Source organism: Camelina sativa, chromosome 11 (genome assembly GCF_030686135.1).
Source record: "Camelina sativa cultivar CO46 ecotype springtype chromosome 11, ASM3068613v1".
NCBI classification, from domain to species: Eukaryota; Viridiplantae; Streptophyta; class Magnoliopsida; order Brassicales; family Brassicaceae; genus Camelina; species Camelina sativa.
Window position 1 is genome coordinate 23857419 of NC_141890.1, and position 22195 is coordinate 23879613.

Below are 22195 nucleotides of genomic sequence, written 5' to 3' on the forward strand. Positions count from 1 at the left end.
AAGAAAAATGAAATTTTATCTAAGAAAAAGAAAAATTGCTAAAACCTGAAATTATGTGCATATTTCCTGTTCATACTAGAATTTGTCTAGGATTGTATTTTCATGCATGTTAAGCCACGAAATTAAGCATAAAGTCAAAGCATGTTTCGGTCTCAAATACCGCATGGCCTAAGTTTAAATTGATGGCATGTTTCGGTCTCAAATACCGCATGGCCTAAGACTAAAATAAATGCATGGTTCGGTCTCAAATACTGCATGCTAATGATCAGATCCATGTCTTCTATTGTGTAGATGGCAAAGCTAAACAATCTCCAATATACTGCCCTTAATGTCTCGGGAGACAATTACTTACAATGGGCATTGGACACTAAGATCAACCTGAAATCAAAAGAACTATGTGAATGCATTGAGGATGAGAATGACTGTTCTGAAAAATGTAAATATAAGGCGATATTACATATACGTCATCACCTTGCTGAGAGTCTCAAGAACCAGTACCTTACCATAGAAGATCCTCTTGACCTTTGGACAGAGTTGAAAAACAGATATGGACACCAAAAGATGGTGCTCCTACCAAAGGCTCAATTCGATTGGAAAAATCTAAGGATCCAGGATTTTAAATCCGTGGATGAGTATAATTCAGAGCTATTTAAGATAGTCTCGATATTGAAATAATGTGGTAAGGAGGTTACTGAGGAGGACTTGCTAGAGAAGACATTCTCTACCTTTCACACTAATAACATAATGCTTCAATAACAGTATCGTGAAAAGGGGTTTCAAGACATATGCAAGCCTCATTTCTTGTTTGCTACTTGCTGAGCAAAACAATGAGCTATTGTTGATGAACAGTGCTGTGAGGCCTCCTGGATCAACCCCCTTACCAGAGGCTTACAAGGTTGACATTACTAAGAAAGAGCATAATGAGCCCAAGGAAACTAAGGAGACCAACTACGTCCATAGAGACAAGTATCACGGCTGTGGCCGTGGTAGGGGATGTGGTGGTCGTGGCCAGTACAAGGGGAACCAATATGATGGTTATGGCCGTGGGAACCGATCCGACTTCGGTCGTGGTCATGGTAGAGGCCGCGGAATATTCAAACCGCAACATAAGACTAAATCGGTTTGTCACCGATGTGGTATGGCAAATCATTGGGCTAAGACATGCAGGACATCTAAGCATCTTATTGATCTCTATCAAGAGAGTTTGAAAAAGAATCCAGAAGCTAACTTGGTTCATCTCGATGGTGAGGGGGATTTCGACCATGAGAATGATGACCAATTGGATTATGAGACTTCTTATTGCCTAAGAGAGGATAATTAAATTTTGTATTGGTTGTATTAATTTATTTTAATTATCTATGTTTTATGACTTTGAATTTTATTGAATTATTATTTTGGTTTAAATTCAATTATTTTATTTCCTTCAATATAAAATTATTTGTTTATGTTTAAAACATAAAATTCTTGTCCATTTGAGAAATGGCTAAGGACAAGAATATCATTGTGGTCGATAGTGGATTAAGCCACACAATTTTGAAGGATAAGATATATTTTGCAAAAACTCATTATGAAAAATACCAATATTAGCACAATAGCGGGTATAGCAAGTTTAATTGAAGGCTACAGCCAGACAAATATTTTATTACCAAATGGCACACATCTTGAACTAAGTGATGCCTTATATTCACCCAGCTCAAAGAGAAGCTTATTGAGTTTTAAAGACATTCGTTTGAATGGTCTACATGTTGAAACTAAGGGTGAAGGAAACCAAGAGTTCCTATATATTACTGAAATCACCCAAGGCGATAAGAAGGTCCTAGAGACTATACCCGCATTAGCCACTGGTCTTTACCATGCTAAAATAAATATGATAGAGGCTAATTTGGCAATGAATAAAATGTTCGATGAACAATTCACTTTATGGCATGACCGGCTTGGCCATCCGGGTTCGAACATGATGCGTAAGCTAATAATAAATTCAAATGGGCACACTCTAAAAGAGAGAAGAGTTATTCCTAAGAATCTCACGTGTGTAGCATGCGCACAAGGAAAACTCATTATAAGGCCATCACCAGTGAAAGTCAATAAAGAGACTTTAAATTTTCTGGAAAGAATACAAGGGGATATATGTGGACCAATACACCCACCTTGTGGGACGTTTAGATATTTTATGGTCTTTACTGATGCATCGACCAGATGGTCGCATGTTTGCTCATTATCAACTAGAAACCTTGCGTTTGCTAGATTGATAGCCCAGCTCATAAGACTAAGAGCACACTTTCCAGATTTTCCACTTAAGACTATACGTCTAGACAATGCTGGTGAATTTACATCCCAAGCGTTTAATGAATATTGTATGTCCATGGGGGTAAGTGTGGAACATCCCGTGCCACATGTACATACACAAAATGGATTAGCTGAATCCTTTATTAAACGTATTCAATTGATTGCTCGACCATTACTCCTAAGGTCGAAGCTTGCTGTGTCGGCTTGGGGACACACAGTATTGCATGCAGCAGAACTTATACGCATCAGGCCATCTAGTGAGCATAAATATTCGTCATCCCAATTACTAACGGGTCATGAGCCAGACATATCCCATCTATAGACAATCGGGTGTGCCGTTTTATGTACCGATTGCACCATCACAGAGAACAAAGATGAGATCTTAAATGAGGATGGGAATATATGTTGGATATGATTCTCCCACCATTATTAAGTATCTTGAGCCAACTACGGTGATTTATTTAAGGCCAGATACGCGGATTGTCAATTTGCTGAATCCGAATTTCCTATGTTGGGTGGAGAGACAAACAAGCTGGTCAAAGAAATATCATGGAATCAAACATCCTTAAATTGGCAAGATCCTCGGACTCTAGCATGTGATGCAGAGGTCCAAAGATTATACATTTGCAAAAGCTAGCTATTCAATTGCCAAATTCCTTTGCTGACCCAAAGAGAGTAACAAAATCGTACATACCAGCTTGTAATGCACCAGTACGTATTGATGTTCAAAAGGAACACAATAATCAAGTTGCTACAGAGTCTAAGGCCCGTTTGAAACGTGGTAGACCATTAGGTTCCAAAGATAAGAACCCTCAGAAATCTAAGAAAGGTGCAAAACAAACCGAGGTTAAGGAAATTATAGACATGGCCGCGGCAAATCCTAAGGTACCAAATGAGGTTTGGGATGCTGAACCTCAAGGACTTGAAGGTATTGATAATAATGAGATCTCAATCAATTATATCATGTCTGGAATACAATAGAACCGTAAGAATGTCGACATTGATGAAATATTTGCATAAAAGGTAGCACTTGAGATAAATGAGGATCATGAACCCACGTCTATATTAGAGTGCACTCAAAGTAAAGAATGGATAAAATGGAAAGAAGCCATTGACGTGGAGTTGAATTCATTAAAGAGAAAGAATGTGTTTGGTCCGATCTTAAGGACACCATTCGATATAAAGCCAGTGGGACACAAATGGATCTTTGTAAGGAAGAGAAATGAGAATAATGAAATCGTGAGATATAAAGCACGTCTTGTAGCACAAGGATTCTCTCAAAGACCAGGAATAGATTATGAGGAGACATATTCTCATGTGATGGATGCAACGACTTTAAGATTCCTTCTAAGTCTGGCTATAAGAGAAAAACTGGATTTGTGGTTAATGGATGTTGTAACCGCATACTTATATGGTCCACTGGATAATGAAATTTATATGAGATTACCAGAGGGTATTGAGCTCAAAGATAAGAATGGTTCTCGAGAACAATACTGCATAAGGCTAAACAAATCCCTTTATGGACTGAAACAAAGTGGGCGTATGTGGTACAATAGATTAAGTGAGTACCTAAGCAAAAAAAAATAGGCTATAAGAATGATCCCATCAGTCCATGTATTTTTACAAAGAAGTTTGCAAATAAAGGGTTTGTAATCATAGCAGTATATGTGGATGATTTAAATATCCTAGGAACCTCTGGGGGAATCGCCCAAACAGTTGATTATCTCAAGAAAGAGTTTGAAATGAAAGACCTAGGTAAAACTAAGTTCTGTTTGGGATTGCAGCTTGAGTACATAGATAATGGAATCCTTGTGCATCAAATGACATATACTGAAAAGGTATTCAAGAGGTTTAATATGGACCAAGCTCATCCATTGCCTATCCCAATGGTTGTGAGAAGCTTGAATTTGGACAGTGATCCATTCGGTCCAAAGAAGGACGATGAAGAAGTTCTCGGTCCGGAAGTGCCATACCTCAGTGCTATAGGAGCGTTAATGTTCTTGGCTAGCCACACTAGACCGGACATATGTTTTGCCGTGAACCTCCTAGCAAGATTTAGCTCTTGTCCGACCCAAAGGCACTGGAACGGTATCAAACATGTGTTGCGTTACCTACAAGGAACGCTTGATTTGGGTTTATTTCATACTAACTATAACAAAGAAGGTTTAGTTGGTTTTGCTGATGCAGGTTATTTATCGGATCCTGATAATGCAAGGTCTCAAACCGGCTACGTGTTTACGCACGGTGGTACAGCAATTTCATGGCGTTCGATGAAACAGACCATTGCGGCCACATCATCTAATCATGCCAAAATCTTAGCCATGCATGAAGCCAGCCGAGAGTGTGTGTGGTTGAGGTCGATGATTCAACACATTCGATCAGATTGTGCAATGGCCGACGACAAAGAAGCGACTGTTATATATGAGGACAATACGGCCTGCATCGCACAGCTTAAGGAAGGATACATTAAGGGAGATCGGACAAAGCACATATTGCCTAAATTCTTCTTCACACATGAACTACAAAAGGCCGGAGAATTTCAAATAGTGAAAGTTCCGTCATGCAACAATTCAGCCGATCTCTTCACCAAATCATTACCGACATCAATATTCAAGAAGCTCACGCACCAGATTGGAATGCGGAGACTTAAAGACTTTTAGTGATGCTTAGAACAGGGGGAACAATGCGTGTTGTACTCTTTTTCTTTCACCATGGTTTTGTCCCACTGGGTTTTCCTGGTAAGGTTTTAATGAGGCAGCACCCCCAACCGTATTGCGCTGATCCTTTAACATTTGCACGGTTATGTCATCCAAGAGGGAGTGTTGAAAAACACAGATGGTGGATCTTCCATAACCGGCCCATACATGTCCTAGTGTGTAAGGCCCATGGTCGTAGGCCCATTATTTTATCCTAGTCCTAGTCGGTTTTGTACTAAGGGTTTATTTATCCCTATATATATGTAACATTCGATTGAGTTAATGATAATAAGAACAGAAAACCTCATTCGAGTTTCTCTAGTTTACAACCGAAGGCTTACAATCTTTTTTTTTTGCAAACAGAAGGCTTACAATCCTGAATGTGATCCGGTATTGAGAGATCTAGTAGTGGGAGGGTATATATAGATTTTAAAATGTGGGGTGGATTTGTTTTTTTGAATTACAAAAGAATATTTTTAACACTAAAATACGCAAGATCACTGGGATTGTGAAAAGATTTTTTATGTGAGTTAATTATTGAACTGATTGGATGCAAGATTACATATCATTGTAAAGGTATATATGACATGAATATACATTGTGTACGTTTTGCTATTTTTAGTAAATAATTAGAATAAATGATTATCTTATGAAAATGTGAAAGAAATCGCTTAAACGAATCAATCCAGTAGCACAAAAAGAGGAAACAAATTAAATTAGCATTGCGACTTTTTTGGAAAATCATAAATGAATAACTCCTATAATAGGGTAATAATATTTTATACAATATTCCTAAAAGATATCGATAATAATATTAGGTAACAAAAAAATAATATTAGGTAACAAATGCCTGAATTATAGGAGGAAGATTAGAATGTTTCGGAAATAAAATAAACGAATATTAGGTAACAACGGTCAGGATCGAATAATAAATCCAAAAACAATATAACCGGGTTTTTTTGACCCGCGTCTTTATCCGTTTAGATGAGTGGAGAAATTTCGTTTGCATCCATTTTTAAAATTGAATATTTGGTCATAATTCCAATGACAGTCAGTTGTAATTTCTGACTTTCTTACAAAACTAAGGTTATTTATTTAAACTGTTTTTCTTTTAATAGTAGGGATTAAATAAAATAAAAAAGTAAAAGATTACCTTATTTTTGTGATATACTTTTTAAATGAGAAGTTATACATTCTACTTGGGCAATGATTGACGAACTTAGGTGGTAACGTGTGGTGTGGGGGTGGCAGGTGCACAACCATGAGCGGACTTTAGGTAGTACTGACATGCTCCGGTTAGTTACTTAGTTGTTACTCTTTATCTATTTGACTCAAATTCATCTATATATATCTATAAATTTTAAGTTGAAAACTTAGAACAAAGTTATTGAAAATAGATAAACATATAACAACTAAACAACTAACCGGAGCATATTGGGTTTGTTACTTTTTAATAATTTTCTTTTCATTTGGAATCTGCATTTTGCTTAACATGAGCATATTAATTAGGTGAACGAAAAGAAGTTGTTGATGTTATTGACATTAGACTGGTTATAGATTCCCAGATATGTTCTAGTTTTTTGGAATACGATACACTAAACAACTGAATGAGATGTATTATCATTTACCAATAGTCTACGTACCATATACTTTATCATATTATAGAAATAGTATATGAAAACTTAAGATAATATGGATTTGTATTATTATTACGGAAAAAAATGTCGTTTTAACCATGAACTTTCAAAAAAACACCGTTTGAATCATCAACTTTGCCTGCGGCCATTTAAAACGTATAGTTATAGTTGACTTCCTCTTTAAAACATGAAACATCATTGACCAGGCCAAAATCCCCAAGTCTTAATTTGGGATGACGTAGCAATTAACCCCCGTTATCTCCTCTGTTACGCTGTCGTTAACAAAATCCGTTTGGGATTAAACGACGTCGTGTTATCCACAGTTTAGAATCCTAAAAAAATCCCCAAATTGCATTCTAATCCCTAATTAAAGGAAATCCCCAAATATCCGAAACCCTAATTCTTCGATGCCAAAAGTGAGAAACAAAGGGGTTATTTCGTTTGTCGGAGATGGAATTGAAGCTCCATCACGAGACGAATCACAGATTCTAATTGTGTATGATAGCAACGATGTAGATGCAGCTCCACCGCGAATCGAAACAAATAGTGTTGTCGGAGATGGAGCTCCACCGCAAGGCGTCTCGGAGTCTGTCGAAGACAAAGTTCAAGGTGGACCTTCTGAAGGCGTATCAGAGTCTGTTGCCAGAGGCAAAGGTCGAGTTATAGGAGGACGAAAACAAAAAAAAAAATTGTTGAACCTGAGTCTGATATGGAGCCGGAAGTGGTCTATGACAGTGATGATGATTGCATGGTATATGGTGATGATGACTTCGATGGTGTTGATGATAGAGTAGACGGTGGAGAGTTCGAAGTGCACGGTGGAGAGGAAGAAGTGCACGGTGGTTTAGATGTTGAAGAAGTTGCTAACGCAGACAGTGGAGTCGACTTCCCAGAGGCACATAGGGGAGAAGAAGCTGGTTCTGATTCTGACAGCGGGGATGATGTATGGGATGATGACAAGCTTCCAGATCCTTTGTCATCTGATGACGAAGATGAAGCAGACAACAACGACAATGAAGGGAACGGTGATGGAGATGTTGACGATCCAGAGTCTTTGCTAGCAGTGGAGAAAACTTTCAACTCTCCTGAGGAATTTAAGCTTGCTGTGTTGATGTACTCATTGAAGACAAGGTATGACATCTAACTAAATAGATCCGAAGCTTTGATGGTTGGTGCAAAATGTTGTTATGTAGATGAAGATGGTCGTCAATGTCCATGGAGAGTTTATGCCTCATATGAGAAGAAGAAGCATAAGATGCATATAAGAGTAGTTGTGAATGAGCATATATGTGGGAGGTCAGGCTATACGAAGATGTTGAAGCGGTCTTCTATTGCGTTTTTGTTTGAGGAAAGGCTGAGAAAGAACCCAAAGATGACCATATACGAGATGGCTGCTGAGATTCATAGGGAATATAACTTGGAAGTGACACCAGACCAGTGTGCAAAGGCGAAGACCAAAGTTATGAAGACAAGAAAGGCAAGTCACGAATCTCAGTTTGCACGGATATGGGATTATCAAGCCGAAGTGTTGCAGCAGAACATAGGGTCCGAATTTGAGATAGAGACAATCCATGGGCCAGTAATTGGAAGCAAACAAAGGTTCTATCGTTTATACATTTGTTTTAAATCCCAAAAAGATTCATGGAAAGAAACTTGTAGACCCATCATAGGATTGGATGGAGCTTTTCTGAAATGGGATATTAAAGATCATGTTTTAGCAGCAGTAGGAAGGGATGGAGATAATAGGATTGTTCCTCTAGCTTGGGCAGTGGTAGAAATTGAAAATGATGATAACTGGGACTGGTTTGTGAGACATCTCTCAGTCAGCTTGGGCCTTCAAACAATGACAGATATAGCTCTAATTTCAGACAAAAAATCTGTTAGTCATTTCATTATATGTTTAAGGTTTTTTATGTTTGTTTGTTTGACATGTAAGGTCTAACAAATGTCTTTGTTTTTGTGTGCAGGGTCTAGTTAAAGCTATACATAACATTCTTCCACATGCTGAGCATCGACAGTGTTGTAAACACATTATGGATAACTGGAAGAAGGACAATCACGATCAAGAACTTCAAAGGTTGTTTTGGAAGATAGCACGCGCCTACACGACAGGAGAGTTTGCTGATCGAATGGCAGAGCTAAAGGCGTATAATCCTCAAGCTTATGCAACCCTGCAACTAACGAATCCACTAACATGGTCCAGAGCTTTCTTCAAGATTGGTACTTGTTGCAATGACAACCTTAACAATTTGAGTGAGTCCTTCAACAGAACTATCAGACAAGCCAGGAGAAAGCCCTTGCTGGATTTGCTAGTTGACATTAGGAGGCAATGCATGGTCAGGAATGCTAAGTGGTTTCTCATAGCTGATAGGCTGAAGACAAGGTTTACCAAGAGAGCACATGCGGAGACTGAGAAAATGATAGTTGGGGCAGGGAATTGCCAGAGACTTATGGCCAGACGCAATATTCATGAGGTATCTTCGAATGGTGTTAATTACAGGGTTGATATGAATCAGAGAATTTGCGGTTGCAGGAAGTGGCAAATGGTTGGAATCCCTTGTATTCACGCTGCTTGTGTGATAATAGGAAAGAAAGAAAAAGTTGAGGACTATGTCAGTGATTACTACACAAAGATAAGGTGGCAAGAAACATAATGGGATGGTATTATGCCTGTTCAGGGGATGCCATTGTGGCCTAGATTGAATAGGTTGCTTGTCTTGCCACCACCAATGAGAAAAGGCAACCCAGGAAGGCCAAATAACTATGCAAGGAGGAAAGGAAGGAATGAAAGTTCAACTACTTCAAAGATGTCTCGAGAAAAAAGAATCATGACATGCTCTAATTGTTTGCAACAAGGACACAACAAGCAAGCATGCAAGAATGCAACTGTCTTAGTTAATGTACCAAAGAGACCAAGAGGTCAACCAAAGAAAACTCAGGTATGTTGTTTTTTCCTTTTCATAAACCTCATACAAATCATGTATGGATATGTTATGACTCAAGTTCTCAAATTATTTAGGAACAAGAAGCTCACGAATCACAAGTGCCAACAGTTGGGTCACAATCTCGTCAAGGACCCCAAATGCAAGCTCACGGATCATAAGGGCCACCAATTGTGTCATAAACTCATCAAGGACCTCAAAGGCAAGCTCACAGATCACAATCTCAAGGACCCCCAAGGCAAGCTCACGGATCACAACCTCATCAAGGACCCCCAAGGCAAGCTCACGGATCACAATCTCATCAAGGACCTCCAAGGCAAGCTCACGGATCACAAGGCCCGACAGTTGGATCACAAGCTACTCAAGGATCCCAAGGGGAAGCTGAAGGAGCCCAAGGACAAGGACTAGGTCGCTTTGCAACATGATTTGAATGTTCCTCCTAGATTAGGTTTCTGAATGTGATGTTGTTTTTTTTTTTGAAGAATGGATTGTTGTTGTTTCAACCTACTGTCTTATCATGGTTTGTTGTCTGGATGTTTTCTCTTTATTAAACTCACTTTGGTACTTTAAATCTCTCTTATCTGAAGCAAAGACATAGTTTCTCATTACCAAAGCCACATTACAACATACAACACCAAAAAACGCACATCAAACACACTAGTAACCAAGATGCATTGTTGGTTTTTTGGTTTTAATCATTAGGATCACTATTACAACAAAGGTTAAACAAAGACACACCAAGCACAATTTGATAATCAATTTCCAATTCTTAATTTCTCTTTTGCTCCACATCACATCATCCATCAACACTTCAATCCGAGCCTTTAACTCATCAATCTCGACATCAACCTCAGATTTGGCATTGTTTAACTCGCTCTCAATGTTTGTCAATTTAGGTAAAGCCTCAACAACCTCCTCATAAACACCATCTTTGACCCATTTAAACAAATGGTCCTGCATTTACGAAATATTTTTGATTATCACATAACTATAAAAACACACATAGAATCATATCTGAATCACTTACATCTCCTCTGGTTGGACAACGGAAATAAGGTATTCCTGGGTTTTGTTTCGAGCTTGATGTGTAGATAGTGATGTCTAAGCCGCAATGACATTTTGAAGGAAAACCATGGCACCTACGTCCTATGTTCTCACCACTCGATTGTCCTGTATTGCAACTCATACTCGATTTGTTCGTGTAGAGATGAAGATAAAAAAAAAGAAGAATTGGGGCTGTAATTGTGAGGAAAAAACGAAGATGATAAATTTGGGGATTTCTGATTTAATTTTTAATCAGAATCCTGGATAAAACGACGTCGTTTAATTCCAAACGGATTATTTTAACGACAGCGTAACAGAGGAGCTAACGGGGGTTAATTGCTACGTCATCCCAAATTAAGACTTGGGGATTTTGGCTTGGTCAATGATGTTTCATGTTTTAAAGAGGAAGTCACTATAACTATTTGTTTTAAATGACCGCAAGCAAAGTTGATGGTTTAAATGGCGTTTTTTTTTAAGTTCGTGGTTAAAACGACATTTTTCCCTTATTATTACAGCTTTAAAACGTAATTAAGAACAAAGATATAACCACATCCTATCACTTATTAATTAATCAGTAGTAAATAATGAGGGAAAACCAGCTTTTTCCCTTCGATTACATGCATTTTGAGAATCTATTATTTGGTAGTACCATAATTACAAAAAGTTGATGAATTCCGAATCTGGATTACACAAATAGTTTAATAAAAGTCGTTTTCATGAACATCCATCTGATTGTTGAATTTGTTTTAAAATACTACAAATTCTTGACTAAAAAACCAACAAATCATAACACTTACTGTTCATTCTTGATTAAAACCCCAAGATCAAACAACACCATATAAATAAAAAAACAAGTGCTCAAAACGAGTTTTAACAAAATTGTTCTCTCAACGCTCGAAGACATACTTGGAGATGTTCAGAAGTCTTGGTTAAAAACTCGAATGGGTTTTTGACGGAGCCTTATGTCAAGTGTAAAATTTAAACTATTTTATTAAACTAACTAGAATTACAATGTAGTATATGCTTATATAGTTGTAAAACTTAAAACTATTTTATTTCTTCTTTCATGTTGCACACAAAAGATGAGAAACACATTAATGATTGATTAATACTATTGTTCAAAGAACAATTGATTAAAATAGCTGACAAAAAGAAAACAAATTAAGCAAGAGCAATAAAAGATAAGCAAAAATATGGTTGTAATTCTTCTAGTGTTTACTCTGATTCTACAACTCGGCTGCCTTGGCTAAAAAAGCAGTTACGTATTGATCTAGCTCGTTCATTTCAATATAATCATATTTCTGACGGAAAAAAAAAAAAGAACATTCTATTGCGGTAATGGCCCGGAAATTGGAAAGTAAACTCTCTAGATTCTGCCAAGGTCTATCCCTTTGTTGTACAAGGGTTTATATATGATGTGTTCCATGGCACGCACTGGATTTCACCCAGCTGATCCTCATCCCATTGCTTAACAGTTATCCCTCTATGGATTAGCTAGGATTTGGGATTTGTTTAGTTTAAAAAGTGGTCCTATTGCCCACAAAGTCTGCTTTGCGTTGTTGTTGTACGTTGGAAAATAGCCATTCTAATACAGCAAAACTTTTAAATTAATAATGTTGGGGTTTTGAATACGGACCAATATGCTTTATTGGATAGCTGATAAGCTGCAGAGGGTCTATTTTAGAAAAAGAAAGATTGGGGATAAGAACGTTGACAAACCGTGTGAAGATACACCTGGCCGTTGAATGAAGACTTCACACGTGAGAAGGGTTAGCTAAGCTTGGAGCAAAAGCAATTCTAAGTATAAATAAAGTTTAGAGGCAGCAGTTTTGGGGCATGATGATTATGATGAGAGTATAGCCGACATGAGGCTAAGTGGTGAGAGAGGAATCCGAGGGATGTGAGCGAGGATTACGATCTCTACTTTCATTATCGTTGTCTTTGTAATCTTCTTTATAAGGGTTTTTGAGAGTTTTTCTTGTAATCTGAGAGCAATACTCTATCTTTGGAATTAATATTCAAGTACTATTCAGATTAAAGCTTTGATTCCCTTAGTTCCACTGTTCAAAACTTAACAAATTGGTGCGTTTGTGACTGGTGACACTAAGAGAGAGAAAAAAAAAAAAAAACAAAAAAAAAAACACAAAAAAAAAAACAAAAATATCATCCCTTCTTTACACAACAAAAGAGGAGTCTATTCGATATTTTTGTCCCTTTCTATTTTTTTTCTTTCTTCCTTCAGAACGAACAGAAGAAACAGAGAGAGAGCGATGACGTTGTCACCGATAGCCGAAAGCCCGTCGACGGAAGAACAAGCGGACATGTTTGGTGATGTGTACGACAAGCTGGGCACCCTCAGCCTCCAAATCAAAGGAATCCAGGATGGGAAGCGGCTCTCAGATCAAAAGCTTGACACCATGCTGGTGCGTTTCAACGCCTCCGATGACAGGATGCTTGAGATCCACAAAAAACTCGAGTTCTTGCTGTCTTCTTTTCCGGCGCCGGGAACAGTGAAGGAGCAGGGGTCAACAAGCTTTCTCGAAACACCTCCTTCTCAAGATTCTCGCATCCCGGATCCACCGCCGCCTTCCGTACCAGTTCGTCGGGAACTCGCTCCTGCCATGCGCGACACCTACGAGAGGGGTCCAAATCCGCGTGAGTCGTTGTTAAAAAATGTCGAGATGCCTTTATTTGACGGAACGGAAGCTTACAGCTGGATCGCTAGGGTTGAGCGTTTCTTTCGAATGGGTGGGTTTACCGATGCCGACAGACTGGAGCTGGTCTCTGTCAGCCTCACCGGCGATGCCCTGAGCTGGTACAACTGGGAGATTAACCGTCTGCCTTTCCAATCTTGGCTACAGTTTAAGGCAAGGTTGCTTCTCCGATTTGGGAATCTCAAAAGCAGAGGACCAAGTCAGAGCCTTTTTTGCCTTAAGCAAACCGGTACAGTTGCCGAATACATCCATCAGTTCGAAGACCTATCTTCTCAAGTCTCAGGCTTAGATGATAACAAGTTGGAGGGTATTTTCTTAAATGGGTTGTCTTTGGAGATGCAAGAGATCATCCACATGTGGAAACCACAGAGCTTACCTGAGATGGTTGGGGTAGCACGCGATATGGAATCAAGCCTCATCAGACGAGTGGTATTGCGGGAACTCCAGTCAGACAAAGGTACACTTAAACATCACCAGGAGAGTGGCCAATCCAATTTTTCACACTCTGGAGGAGGAAAGTCGAAACCTTTTGTCACCATTCAGCATAGTCAGCGTGAACCCCCACCCGCGACCACCTCAAGACCTCGTAAGCATTTCACAGATGCAGAGTTGGACGAGAAACGGCGTCGGGGACTGTGTTTCAAGTGCGATGGCCGCTACTTTAAGGGTCACGTCTGTCCTAACAAAGAACTTCAGGTAATGGCTGTTATTCACGGTTATGAAATGGAGGTTTTAGAGGAAAACATGGTGGAACTTGAGGATACAGGGAACAACGAGGATCAACCTCAACTGATGTCACTATCCTATGCGTCATACATGGGTATCTCTTCCGAACATACCATGAAGATGCGTGGCACTCTTGGCAAACAACCTATCGTAGTTATGCTCGACAGTGGTGCTACTCACAATTTCATCACACCAGGCTTGGCAGCTAAACTTCGAGTAGGACATGAAAAGACGACGGGGCTACATATCATCCTAGGCACAGGCATAACAGTGCGAGGCTCGGGAGTTTGTAGACAGGTCAGTTTCTCCGTCCAAGGGGTTGAGTTTAACGGTGATCTGGTTACTTTGGATCTGGCCAATGTGGACATTATTCTGGGCATGGCTTGGCACAGAACCTTGGGTGACTGTGATGTCAACTGGGATAAACAGACAATCTCCTTCTGGCATAGAGGTCGTCGTGAAACGTTGTGTGGTGAACTGGATCTTCATGTCTCCAAGATGTCTCTCAAGACTTTCTCGACTACTGTTGTACCTTCCTTCAGTAAACCCTCCGCAGTGCTCTCACCTCTGCCTGAACCTCTGTCCACAGTCCTAGATACGTTTGCAGATGTTTTTGCTTCCCCAACTACGTTGCCACCAATTCGAGGTAGGGAACACTCAATCAAGTTACTTCCTCACTCGGGAACTATCAGTGTCCGGCCATACCGTTATCCTCATGCACACAAGGAGGCCATGGGAGAGTTAGTTCACGAAATGCTACAGGCGGGTATCATTAGACCGAGTACGAGCCCTTTTTCTAGCCCTGTTTTGCTGGTTAAGAAGAAAGACAATTCCTGGCGTTTCTGCGTCGACTACAGAGCTCTGAACAGAGCTACCATTGCGGAGAAGTTCCCCATCCCCTTGATTGACGAGCTTCTGGACGAGTTGTGTGGAGCTCAAATATTTTCGAAGCTGGACCTCAGGTCAGGGTACCATCAAATCCGAATGAAAGAAGAGGACGTTGAGAAGACCGCTTTCCGCACTCATGATGGACATTTTGAGTTCCTTGTGATGCCTTTTGGCCTCACCAATGCTCCGGCAACCTTCCAGGCCCTCATGAATGAAGTTTTCAGGCCCTTTCTTCGCAAGTTTGTCCTAGTCTTTTTCGATGATATTCTCATCTACAGCAAGACTCTGGACGAGCACATCGCCCACCTCACCACGATTCTTCAAGTGTTCTCTGACCAACAATTGTTTGCCAATCGCAAGAAGTGCCTCTTCGGTCAGGATCAGGTGGATTACCTGGGACACATAATTTCGGCTCAAGGGGTTGCACTGATCCAACTAAGACTGCGGCAATGCAAACTTGGCCTACTCCAAAGTCCGTTAAGGAGTTGCGCGGATTCTTAGGTCTCACAGGCTATTACAGACGTTTTGTCAAGGGTTACGGAGTGTTGGCTAAACCTCTCACTGATTTGTTGCGCAAAGATCAGTTCATTTGGTCTCCTCAAGCTACCACTGCCTTTGAAACTCTGAAAGCTGCTATGACGTCTGTTCCAATTCTCGCTCTGCCCGATTTCACTAAAGTGTTCGTGGTGGAATCTGACGCCTCCGGGTTTGGCCTCGGGGCATTACTCATGCAAGACCACAGGCCTATTGCGTTTTTCAGCCATGGTCTAACTCCAAGGGAACAACTTAAACCCATCTATGAACGCGAACTCATGGCCATAGTGTTGGCTGTTCAAAAGTGGCGTCACTATCTCCTGGGCAGGACATTCCTGGTGCACACAGACCAGAAAAGTCTCAAGTTCCTGCTTGAGCAACGGGAAGTTTCTCTAGAATACCAGAAATGGTTGAGCAAGCTGTTGGGCTACTCTTTTGACATTGTCTACAAACCAGGCATCGATAACAAGGCAGCGGATGGACTCTCCCGCATCCCTCCACAAACTTTCCCTCAGCTCTCGTCGTCGATCCTGGCGCTCACAACCCCATCAGTTATTCAGCTTCAGGACATTTTTAAAGAGATCGAAACGAATGCTCAGCTTCAGGACACCATCTCAGCCATCAACACTGGTTCACTGACCACTCCGGGTTATACAGTACGAGATAACAAGCTCTGGTACAAGAATCGGTTAGTCATACCAAAGGACTCTCGGTTAATCCCACTCATTCTGTCTGAGTACCACGACGGTAAACTTGGAGGACACTCTGGGGTTCTGAAAACATTGAAACGCATCCAACAATCCTTCCATTGGCCAGGGTTGGTGAAAGATGTTCAGCGTCTGGTGGCTGAATGTCAAGTTTGTCAGACTCATAAGTCGTCTACCCTGTCTCCTCCAGGATTGCTACAGCCATTGCCCGTTCCAAATCAAATATGGGAGGATCTAACAATGGACTTCATCGAAGGTCTTCCTCTCTCGAATGGTATCAATGTTATATTGGTGGTGGTGGATAGACTTAGCAAGCTTGCCCATTTCATTGGTCTCAAACATCCGTTCACAGCCGCGGATGTCGCGCAAAAATTCGTTACAGAGGTTATTCGTCTCCACGGGTACCCTATGTCTATTATCTCTGACCGGGACAGGATCTTTCTCAGCAAGTTTTGGACAGAATGATTCAAACTGGCAGGTACTAAACTCAAATACAGCACCGCGTTCCATCCTGAAACAGATGGTCAATCAGAGGTCCTCAATCGTTGTTTGGAAGCTTACCTTCGTTGCTTGGCTTCTTCCAACCCACGGACATGGCAACATTTCCTTTCTTGGGCAGGACTGTGGTACAACACATCGTTTCACACATCATTGAAGATTTCAGTATCGAGCCAGCAGAGCTGCTAGACACTCGCTACAATGCTGAAGGGTATTTGGAGGGTCTGATTCATTGGCATGGTCTTCCCGCCCATGAAAACACCTGGGTTACAGTTAGCGATCTGGTGACACAGTTTCCTTCATTCAAGCTTGGGGACAAGCTTCGTTTCGAGGGAGGGGGTATTGATAAGCTGCAGAGGGTCTATTTTAGAAAAAGGAAGATTGGGGATAAGAACGTTGACAAACCGTGTGAAGATACACCTGGCCGTTGAATGAAGACTTCACACGTGAGAAGGGTTAGCTAAGCTTGGAGCAAAAGCAATTCTAAATATAAATAAATTTTAGAGGCAGCAGTTTTGGGGCATGATGATTATGATGAGAGTATAGCCGACATGAGGCTAAGTGGTGAGAGAGGAATCCGAGGGATGTGAGCGAGGATTACGATCTCTACTTTCATTATCGTTGTCTTTGTAATCTTCTTTATAAGGGTTTTTGAGAGTTTTTCTAGTAATCTGAGAGCAATACTCTATCTTTGGAATTAATATTCAAGTACTATTCAGATTAAAGCTTTGATTCCCTTAGTTCCACTGTTCAAAGCTTAACAAATTGGTGCGTTTGTGACTGGTGACACTAAGAGAGAGAAAAAAAAAAAAAAAAAAAAAAAAAAACACAAAAAAAAAAACAAAAATATCATCCCTTCTTTACACAACAAAAGAGGAGTCTATTCGATATTTTTGTCCCTTTCTATTTTTTTTCTTTCTTCCTTCAGAACGAACAGAAGAAACAGAGAGAGAGCGATGACGTTGTCACCGATAGCCGAAAGCCCGTCGACGGAAGAACAAGCGGACATGTTTGGTGATGTGTACGACAAGCTGGGCACCCTCAGCCTCCAAATCAAAGAAATCCAGGATGGGAAGCGGCTCTCAGATCAAAAGCTTGACACCATGCTGGTGCGTTTCAACGCCTCCGATGACAGGATGCTTGAGATCCACAAAAAACTCGAGTTCTTGCTGTCTTCTTTTCCGGCGCCGGGAACAGTGAAGGAGCAGGGGTCAACAAGCTTTCTCGAAACACCTCCTTCTCAAGATTCTCGCATCCCGGATCCACCGCCGCCTTCCGTACCAGTTCGTCGGGAACTCGCTCCTGCCATGCGCGACACCTACGAGAGGGGTCCAAATCCGCGTGAGTCGTTGTTAAAAAATGTCGAGATGCCTTTATTTGACGGAACGGAAGCTTACAGCTGGATCGCTAGGGTTGAGCGTTTCTTTCGAATGGGTGGGTTTACCGATGCCGACAGACTGGAGCTGGTCTCTGTCAGCCTCACCGGCGATGCCCTGAGCTGGTACAACTGGGAGATTAACCGTCTGCCTTTCCAATCTTGGCTACAGTTTAAGGCAAGGTTGCTTCTCCGATTTGGGAATCTCAAAAGCAGAGGACCAAGTCAGAGCCTTTTTTGCCTTAAGCAAACCGGTACAGTTGCCGAATACATCCATCAGTTCGAAGACCTATCTTCTCAAGTCTCAGGCTTAGATGATAACAAGTTGGAGGGTATTTTCTTAAATGGGTTGTCTTTGGAGATGCAAGAGATCATCCACATGTGGAAACCACAGAGCTTACCTGAGATGGTTGGGGTAGCACGCGATATGGAATCAAGCCTCATCAGACGAGTGGTATTGCGGGAACTCCAGTCAGACAAAGGTACACTTAAACATCACCAGGAGAGTGGCCAATCCAATTTTTCACACTCTGGAGGAGGAAAGTCGAAACCTTTTGTCACCATTCAGCATAGTCAGCGTGAACCCCCACCCGCGACCACCTCAAGACCTCGTAAGCATTTCACAGATGCAGAGTTGGACGAGAAACGGCGTCGGGGACTGTGTTTCAAGTGCGATGGCCGCTACTTTAAGGGTCACGTCTGTCCTAACAAAGAACTTCAGGTAATGGCTGTTATTCACGGTTATGAAATGGAGGTTTTAGAGGAAAACATGGTGGAACTTGAGGATACAGGGAACAACGAGGATCAACCTCAACTGATGTCACTATCCTATGCGTCATACATGGGTATCTCTTCCGAACATACCATGAAGATGCGTGGCACTCTTGGCAAACAACCTATCGTAGTTATGCTCGACAGTGGTGCTACTCACAATTTCATCACACCAGGCTTGGCAGCTAAACTTCGAGTAGGACATGAAAAGACGACGGGGCTACATATCATCCTAGGCACAGGCATAACAGTGCGAGGCTCGGGAGTTTGTAGACAGGTCAGTTTCTCCGTCCAAGGGGTTGAGTTTAACGGTGATCTGGTTACTTTGGATCTGGCCAATGTGGACATTATTCTGGGCATGGCTTGGCACAGAACCTTGGGTGACTGTGATGTCAACTGGGATAAACAGACAATCTCCTTCTGGCATAGAGGTCGTCGTGAAACGTTGTGTGGTGAACTGGATCTTCATGTCTCCAAGATGTCTCTCAAGACTTTCTCGACTACTGTTGTACCTTCCTTCAGTAAACCCTCCGCAGTGCTCTCACCTCTGCCTGAACCTCTGTCCACAGTCCTAGATACGTTTGCAGATGTTTTTGCTTCCCCAACTACGTTGCCACCAATTCGAGGTAGGGAACACTCAATCAAGTTACTTCCTCACTCGGGAACTATCAGTGTCCGGCCATACCGTTATCCTCATGCACACAAGGAGGCCATGGGAGAGTTAGTTCACGAAATGCTACAGGCGGGTATCATTAGACCGAGTACGAGCCCTTTTTCTAGCCCTGTTTTGCTGGTTAAGAAGAAAGACAATTCCTGGCGTTTCTACGTCGACTACAGAGCTCTGAACAGAGCTACCATTGCGGAGAAGTTCCCCATCCCCTTGATTGACGAGCTTCTGGACGAGTTGTGTGGAGCTCAAATATTTTCGAAGCTGGACCTCAGGTCAGGGTACCATCAAATCCGAATGAAAGAAGAGGACGTTGAGAAGACCGCTTTCCGCACTCATGATGGACATTTTGAGTTCCTTGTGATGCCTTTTGGCCTCACCAATGCTCCGGCAACCTTCCAGGCCCTCATGAATGAAGTTTTCAGGCCCTTTCTTCGCAAGTTTGTCCTAGTCTTTTTCGATGATATTCTCATCTACAGCAAGACTCTGGACGAGCACATCGCCCACCTCACCACGATTCTTCAAGTGTTCTCTGACCAACAATTGTTTGCCAATCGCAAGAAGTGCCTCTTCGGTCAGGATCAGGTGGATTACCTGGGACACATAATTTCGGCTCAAGGGGTTGCACTGATCCAACTAAGACTGCGGCAATGCAAACTTGGCCTACTCCAAAGTCCGTTAAGGAGTTGCGCGGATTCTTAGGTCTCACAGGCTATTACAGACGTTTTGTCAAGGGTTACGGAGTGTTGGCTAAACCTCTCACTGATTTGTTGCGCAAAGATCAGTTCATTTGGTCTCCTCAAGCTACCACTGCCTTTGAAACTCTGAAAGCTGCTATGACGTCTGTTCCAATTCTCGCTCTGCCCGATTTCACTAAAGTGTTCGTGGTGGAATCTGACGCCTCCGGGTTTGGCCTCGGGGCATTACTCATGCAAGACCACAGGCCTATTGCGTTTTTCAGCCATGGTCTAACTCCAAGGGAACAACTTAAACCCATCTATGAACGCGAACTCATGGCCATAGTGTTGGCTGTTCAAAAGTGGCGTCACTATCTCCTGGGCAGGACATTCCTGGTGCACACAGACCAGAAAAGTCTCAAGTTCCTGCTTGAGCAACGGGAAGTTTCTCTAGAATACCAGAAATGGTTGAGCAAGCTGTTGGGCTACTCTTTTGACATTGTCTACAAACCAGGCATCGATAACAAGGCAGCGGATGGACTCTCCCGCATCCCTCCACAAACTTTCCCTCAGCTCTCGTCGTCGATCCTGGCGCTCACAACCCCATCAGTTATTCAGCTTCAGGACATTTTTAAAGAGATCGAAACGAATGCTCAGCTTCAGGACACCATCTCAGCCATCAACACTGGTTCACTGACCACTCCGGGTTATACAGTACGAGATAACAAGCTCTGGTACAAGAATCGGTTAGTCATACCAAAGGACTCTCGGTTCATCCCACTCATTCTGTCTGAGTACCACGACGGTAAACTTGGAGGACACTCTGGGGTTCTGAAAACATTGAAACGCATCCAACAATCCTTCCATTGGCCAGGGTTGGTGAAAGATGTTCAGCGTCTGGTGGCTGAATGTCAAGTTTGTCAGACTCATAAGTCGTCTACCCTGTCTCCTGCAGGATTGTTACAGCCATTGCCCGTTCCAAATCAAATATGGGAGGATCTAACAATGGACTTCATCGAAGGTCTTCCTCTCTCGAATGGTATCAATGTTATATTGGTGGTGGTGGATAGACTTAGCAAGTTTGCCCATTTCATTGGTCTCAAACATCCGTTCACAGCCGCGGATGTCGCGCAAAAATTCGTTACAGAGGTTATTCGTCTCCACGGGTACCCTGTGTCTATTATCTCTGACCGGGACAGGATCTTTCTCAGCAAGTTTTGGACAGAATGCTTCAAACTGGCAGGTACTAAACTCAAATACAGCACCGCGTTCCATCCTGAAACAGATGGTCAATCAGAGGTCCTCAATCGTTGTTTGGAAGCTTACCTTCGTTGCTTGGCTTCTTCCAACCCACGGACATGGCAACGTTTCCTTTCTTGGGCAGGACTGTGGTACAACACATCGTTTCACACATCATTGAAGATTTCAGTATCGAGCCAGCAGAGCTGCTAGACACTCGCTACAATGCTGAAGGGTATTTGGAGGGTCTGATTCATTGGCATGGTCTTCCCGCCCATGAAAACACCTGGGTTACAGTTAGCGATCTGGTGACACAGTTTCCTTCATTCAAGCTTGGGGACAAGCTTCGTTTCGAGGGAGGGGGTATTGATAAGCTGCAGAGGGTCTATTTTAGAAAAAGGAAGATTGGGGATAAGAACGTTGACAAACCGTGTGAAGATACACCTGGCCGTTGAATGAAGACTTCACACGTGAGAAGGGTTAGCTAAGCTTGGAGCAAAAGCAATTCTAAGTATAAATAAAGTTTAGAGGCAGCAGTTTTGGGGCATGATGATTATGATGAGAGTATAGCCGACATGAGGCTAAGTGGTGAGAGAGGAATCCGAGGGATGTGAGCGAGGATTACGATCTCTACTTTCATTATCGTTGTCTTTGTAATCTTCTTTATAAGGGTTTTTGAGAGTTTTTCTTGTAATCTGAGAGCAATACTCTATCTTTGGAATTAATATTCAAGTACTATTCAGATTAAAGCTTTGATTCCCTTAGTTCCACTGTTCAAAGCTTAACAATAGCAG

At 41.8% G+C, this 22195-nt stretch overlaps 2 protein-coding genes and 3 pseudogenes across 2 annotated transcripts; 4 read left to right on the forward strand and 1 right to left on the reverse strand.

Annotated features, from left to right (window-relative positions):
- Positions 1 to 291: 291 nt before the first annotated feature.
- LOC147934299 (uncharacterized) lies at positions 292 to 1321 on the forward strand (annotated as a pseudogene).
- Positions 1322 to 7026: 5705 nt separating this feature from the next.
- LOC147934300 (uncharacterized) lies at positions 7027 to 9969 on the forward strand (annotated as a pseudogene).
- A 158-nt stretch (positions 9970 to 10127) lies between these two features.
- LOC147934301 (uncharacterized protein At1g43920, Chloroplastic pseudogene) lies at positions 10128 to 10747 on the reverse strand (annotated as a pseudogene).
- Positions 10748 to 12875: 2128 nt separating this feature from the next.
- On the forward strand, positions 12876 to 17103 carry LOC147934302 (uncharacterized). Its single transcript, XM_087472576.1, has 3 exons — positions 12876 to 15277; positions 15352 to 16575; positions 16695 to 17103. The coding sequence occupies exons 1-3, from the start codon at positions 12876 to 12878 to the stop codon at positions 17101 to 17103; spliced, it is 4035 nt and encodes a 1344-aa protein (XP_087328702.1).
- A 525-nt stretch (positions 17104 to 17628) lies between these two features.
- Positions 17629 to 21856, forward strand: LOC104728178 (uncharacterized). Its single transcript, XM_087472577.1, has 3 exons — positions 17629 to 20030; positions 20105 to 21328; positions 21448 to 21856. Exons 1-3 carry the CDS (start codon positions 17629 to 17631, stop codon positions 21854 to 21856), a joined length of 4035 nt encoding a protein of 1344 aa, XP_087328703.1.
- Positions 21857 to 22195: the final 339 nt, after the last annotated feature.

Excerpts from the sequence above, each read along its gene's own strand:
- LOC104728178 (XM_087472577.1), top strand. The coding sequence starts at position 17,629 with ATGACGTTGTCACCGATAGCCGAAAGCCCGTCGACGGAAGAACAAGCG. Across the intron at positions 20,031-20,104 it reads GTGTTCTCTGACCAACAATT|GGGTTGCACTGATCCAACTA; the intron begins GTTTGCCAATCG and ends TTTCGGCTCAAG. Across the intron at positions 21,329-21,447 it reads GAGGTTATTCGTCTCCACGG|ATGGTCAATCAGAGGTCCTC; the intron begins GTACCCTGTGTC and ends ATCCTGAAACAG.
- LOC147934302 (XM_087472576.1), top strand. The coding sequence starts at position 12,876 with ATGACGTTGTCACCGATAGCCGAAAGCCCGTCGACGGAAGAACAAGCG. Across the intron at positions 15,278-15,351 it reads GTGTTCTCTGACCAACAATT|GGGTTGCACTGATCCAACTA; the intron begins GTTTGCCAATCG and ends TTTCGGCTCAAG. Across the intron at positions 16,576-16,694 it reads GAGGTTATTCGTCTCCACGG|ATGGTCAATCAGAGGTCCTC; the intron begins GTACCCTATGTC and ends ATCCTGAAACAG.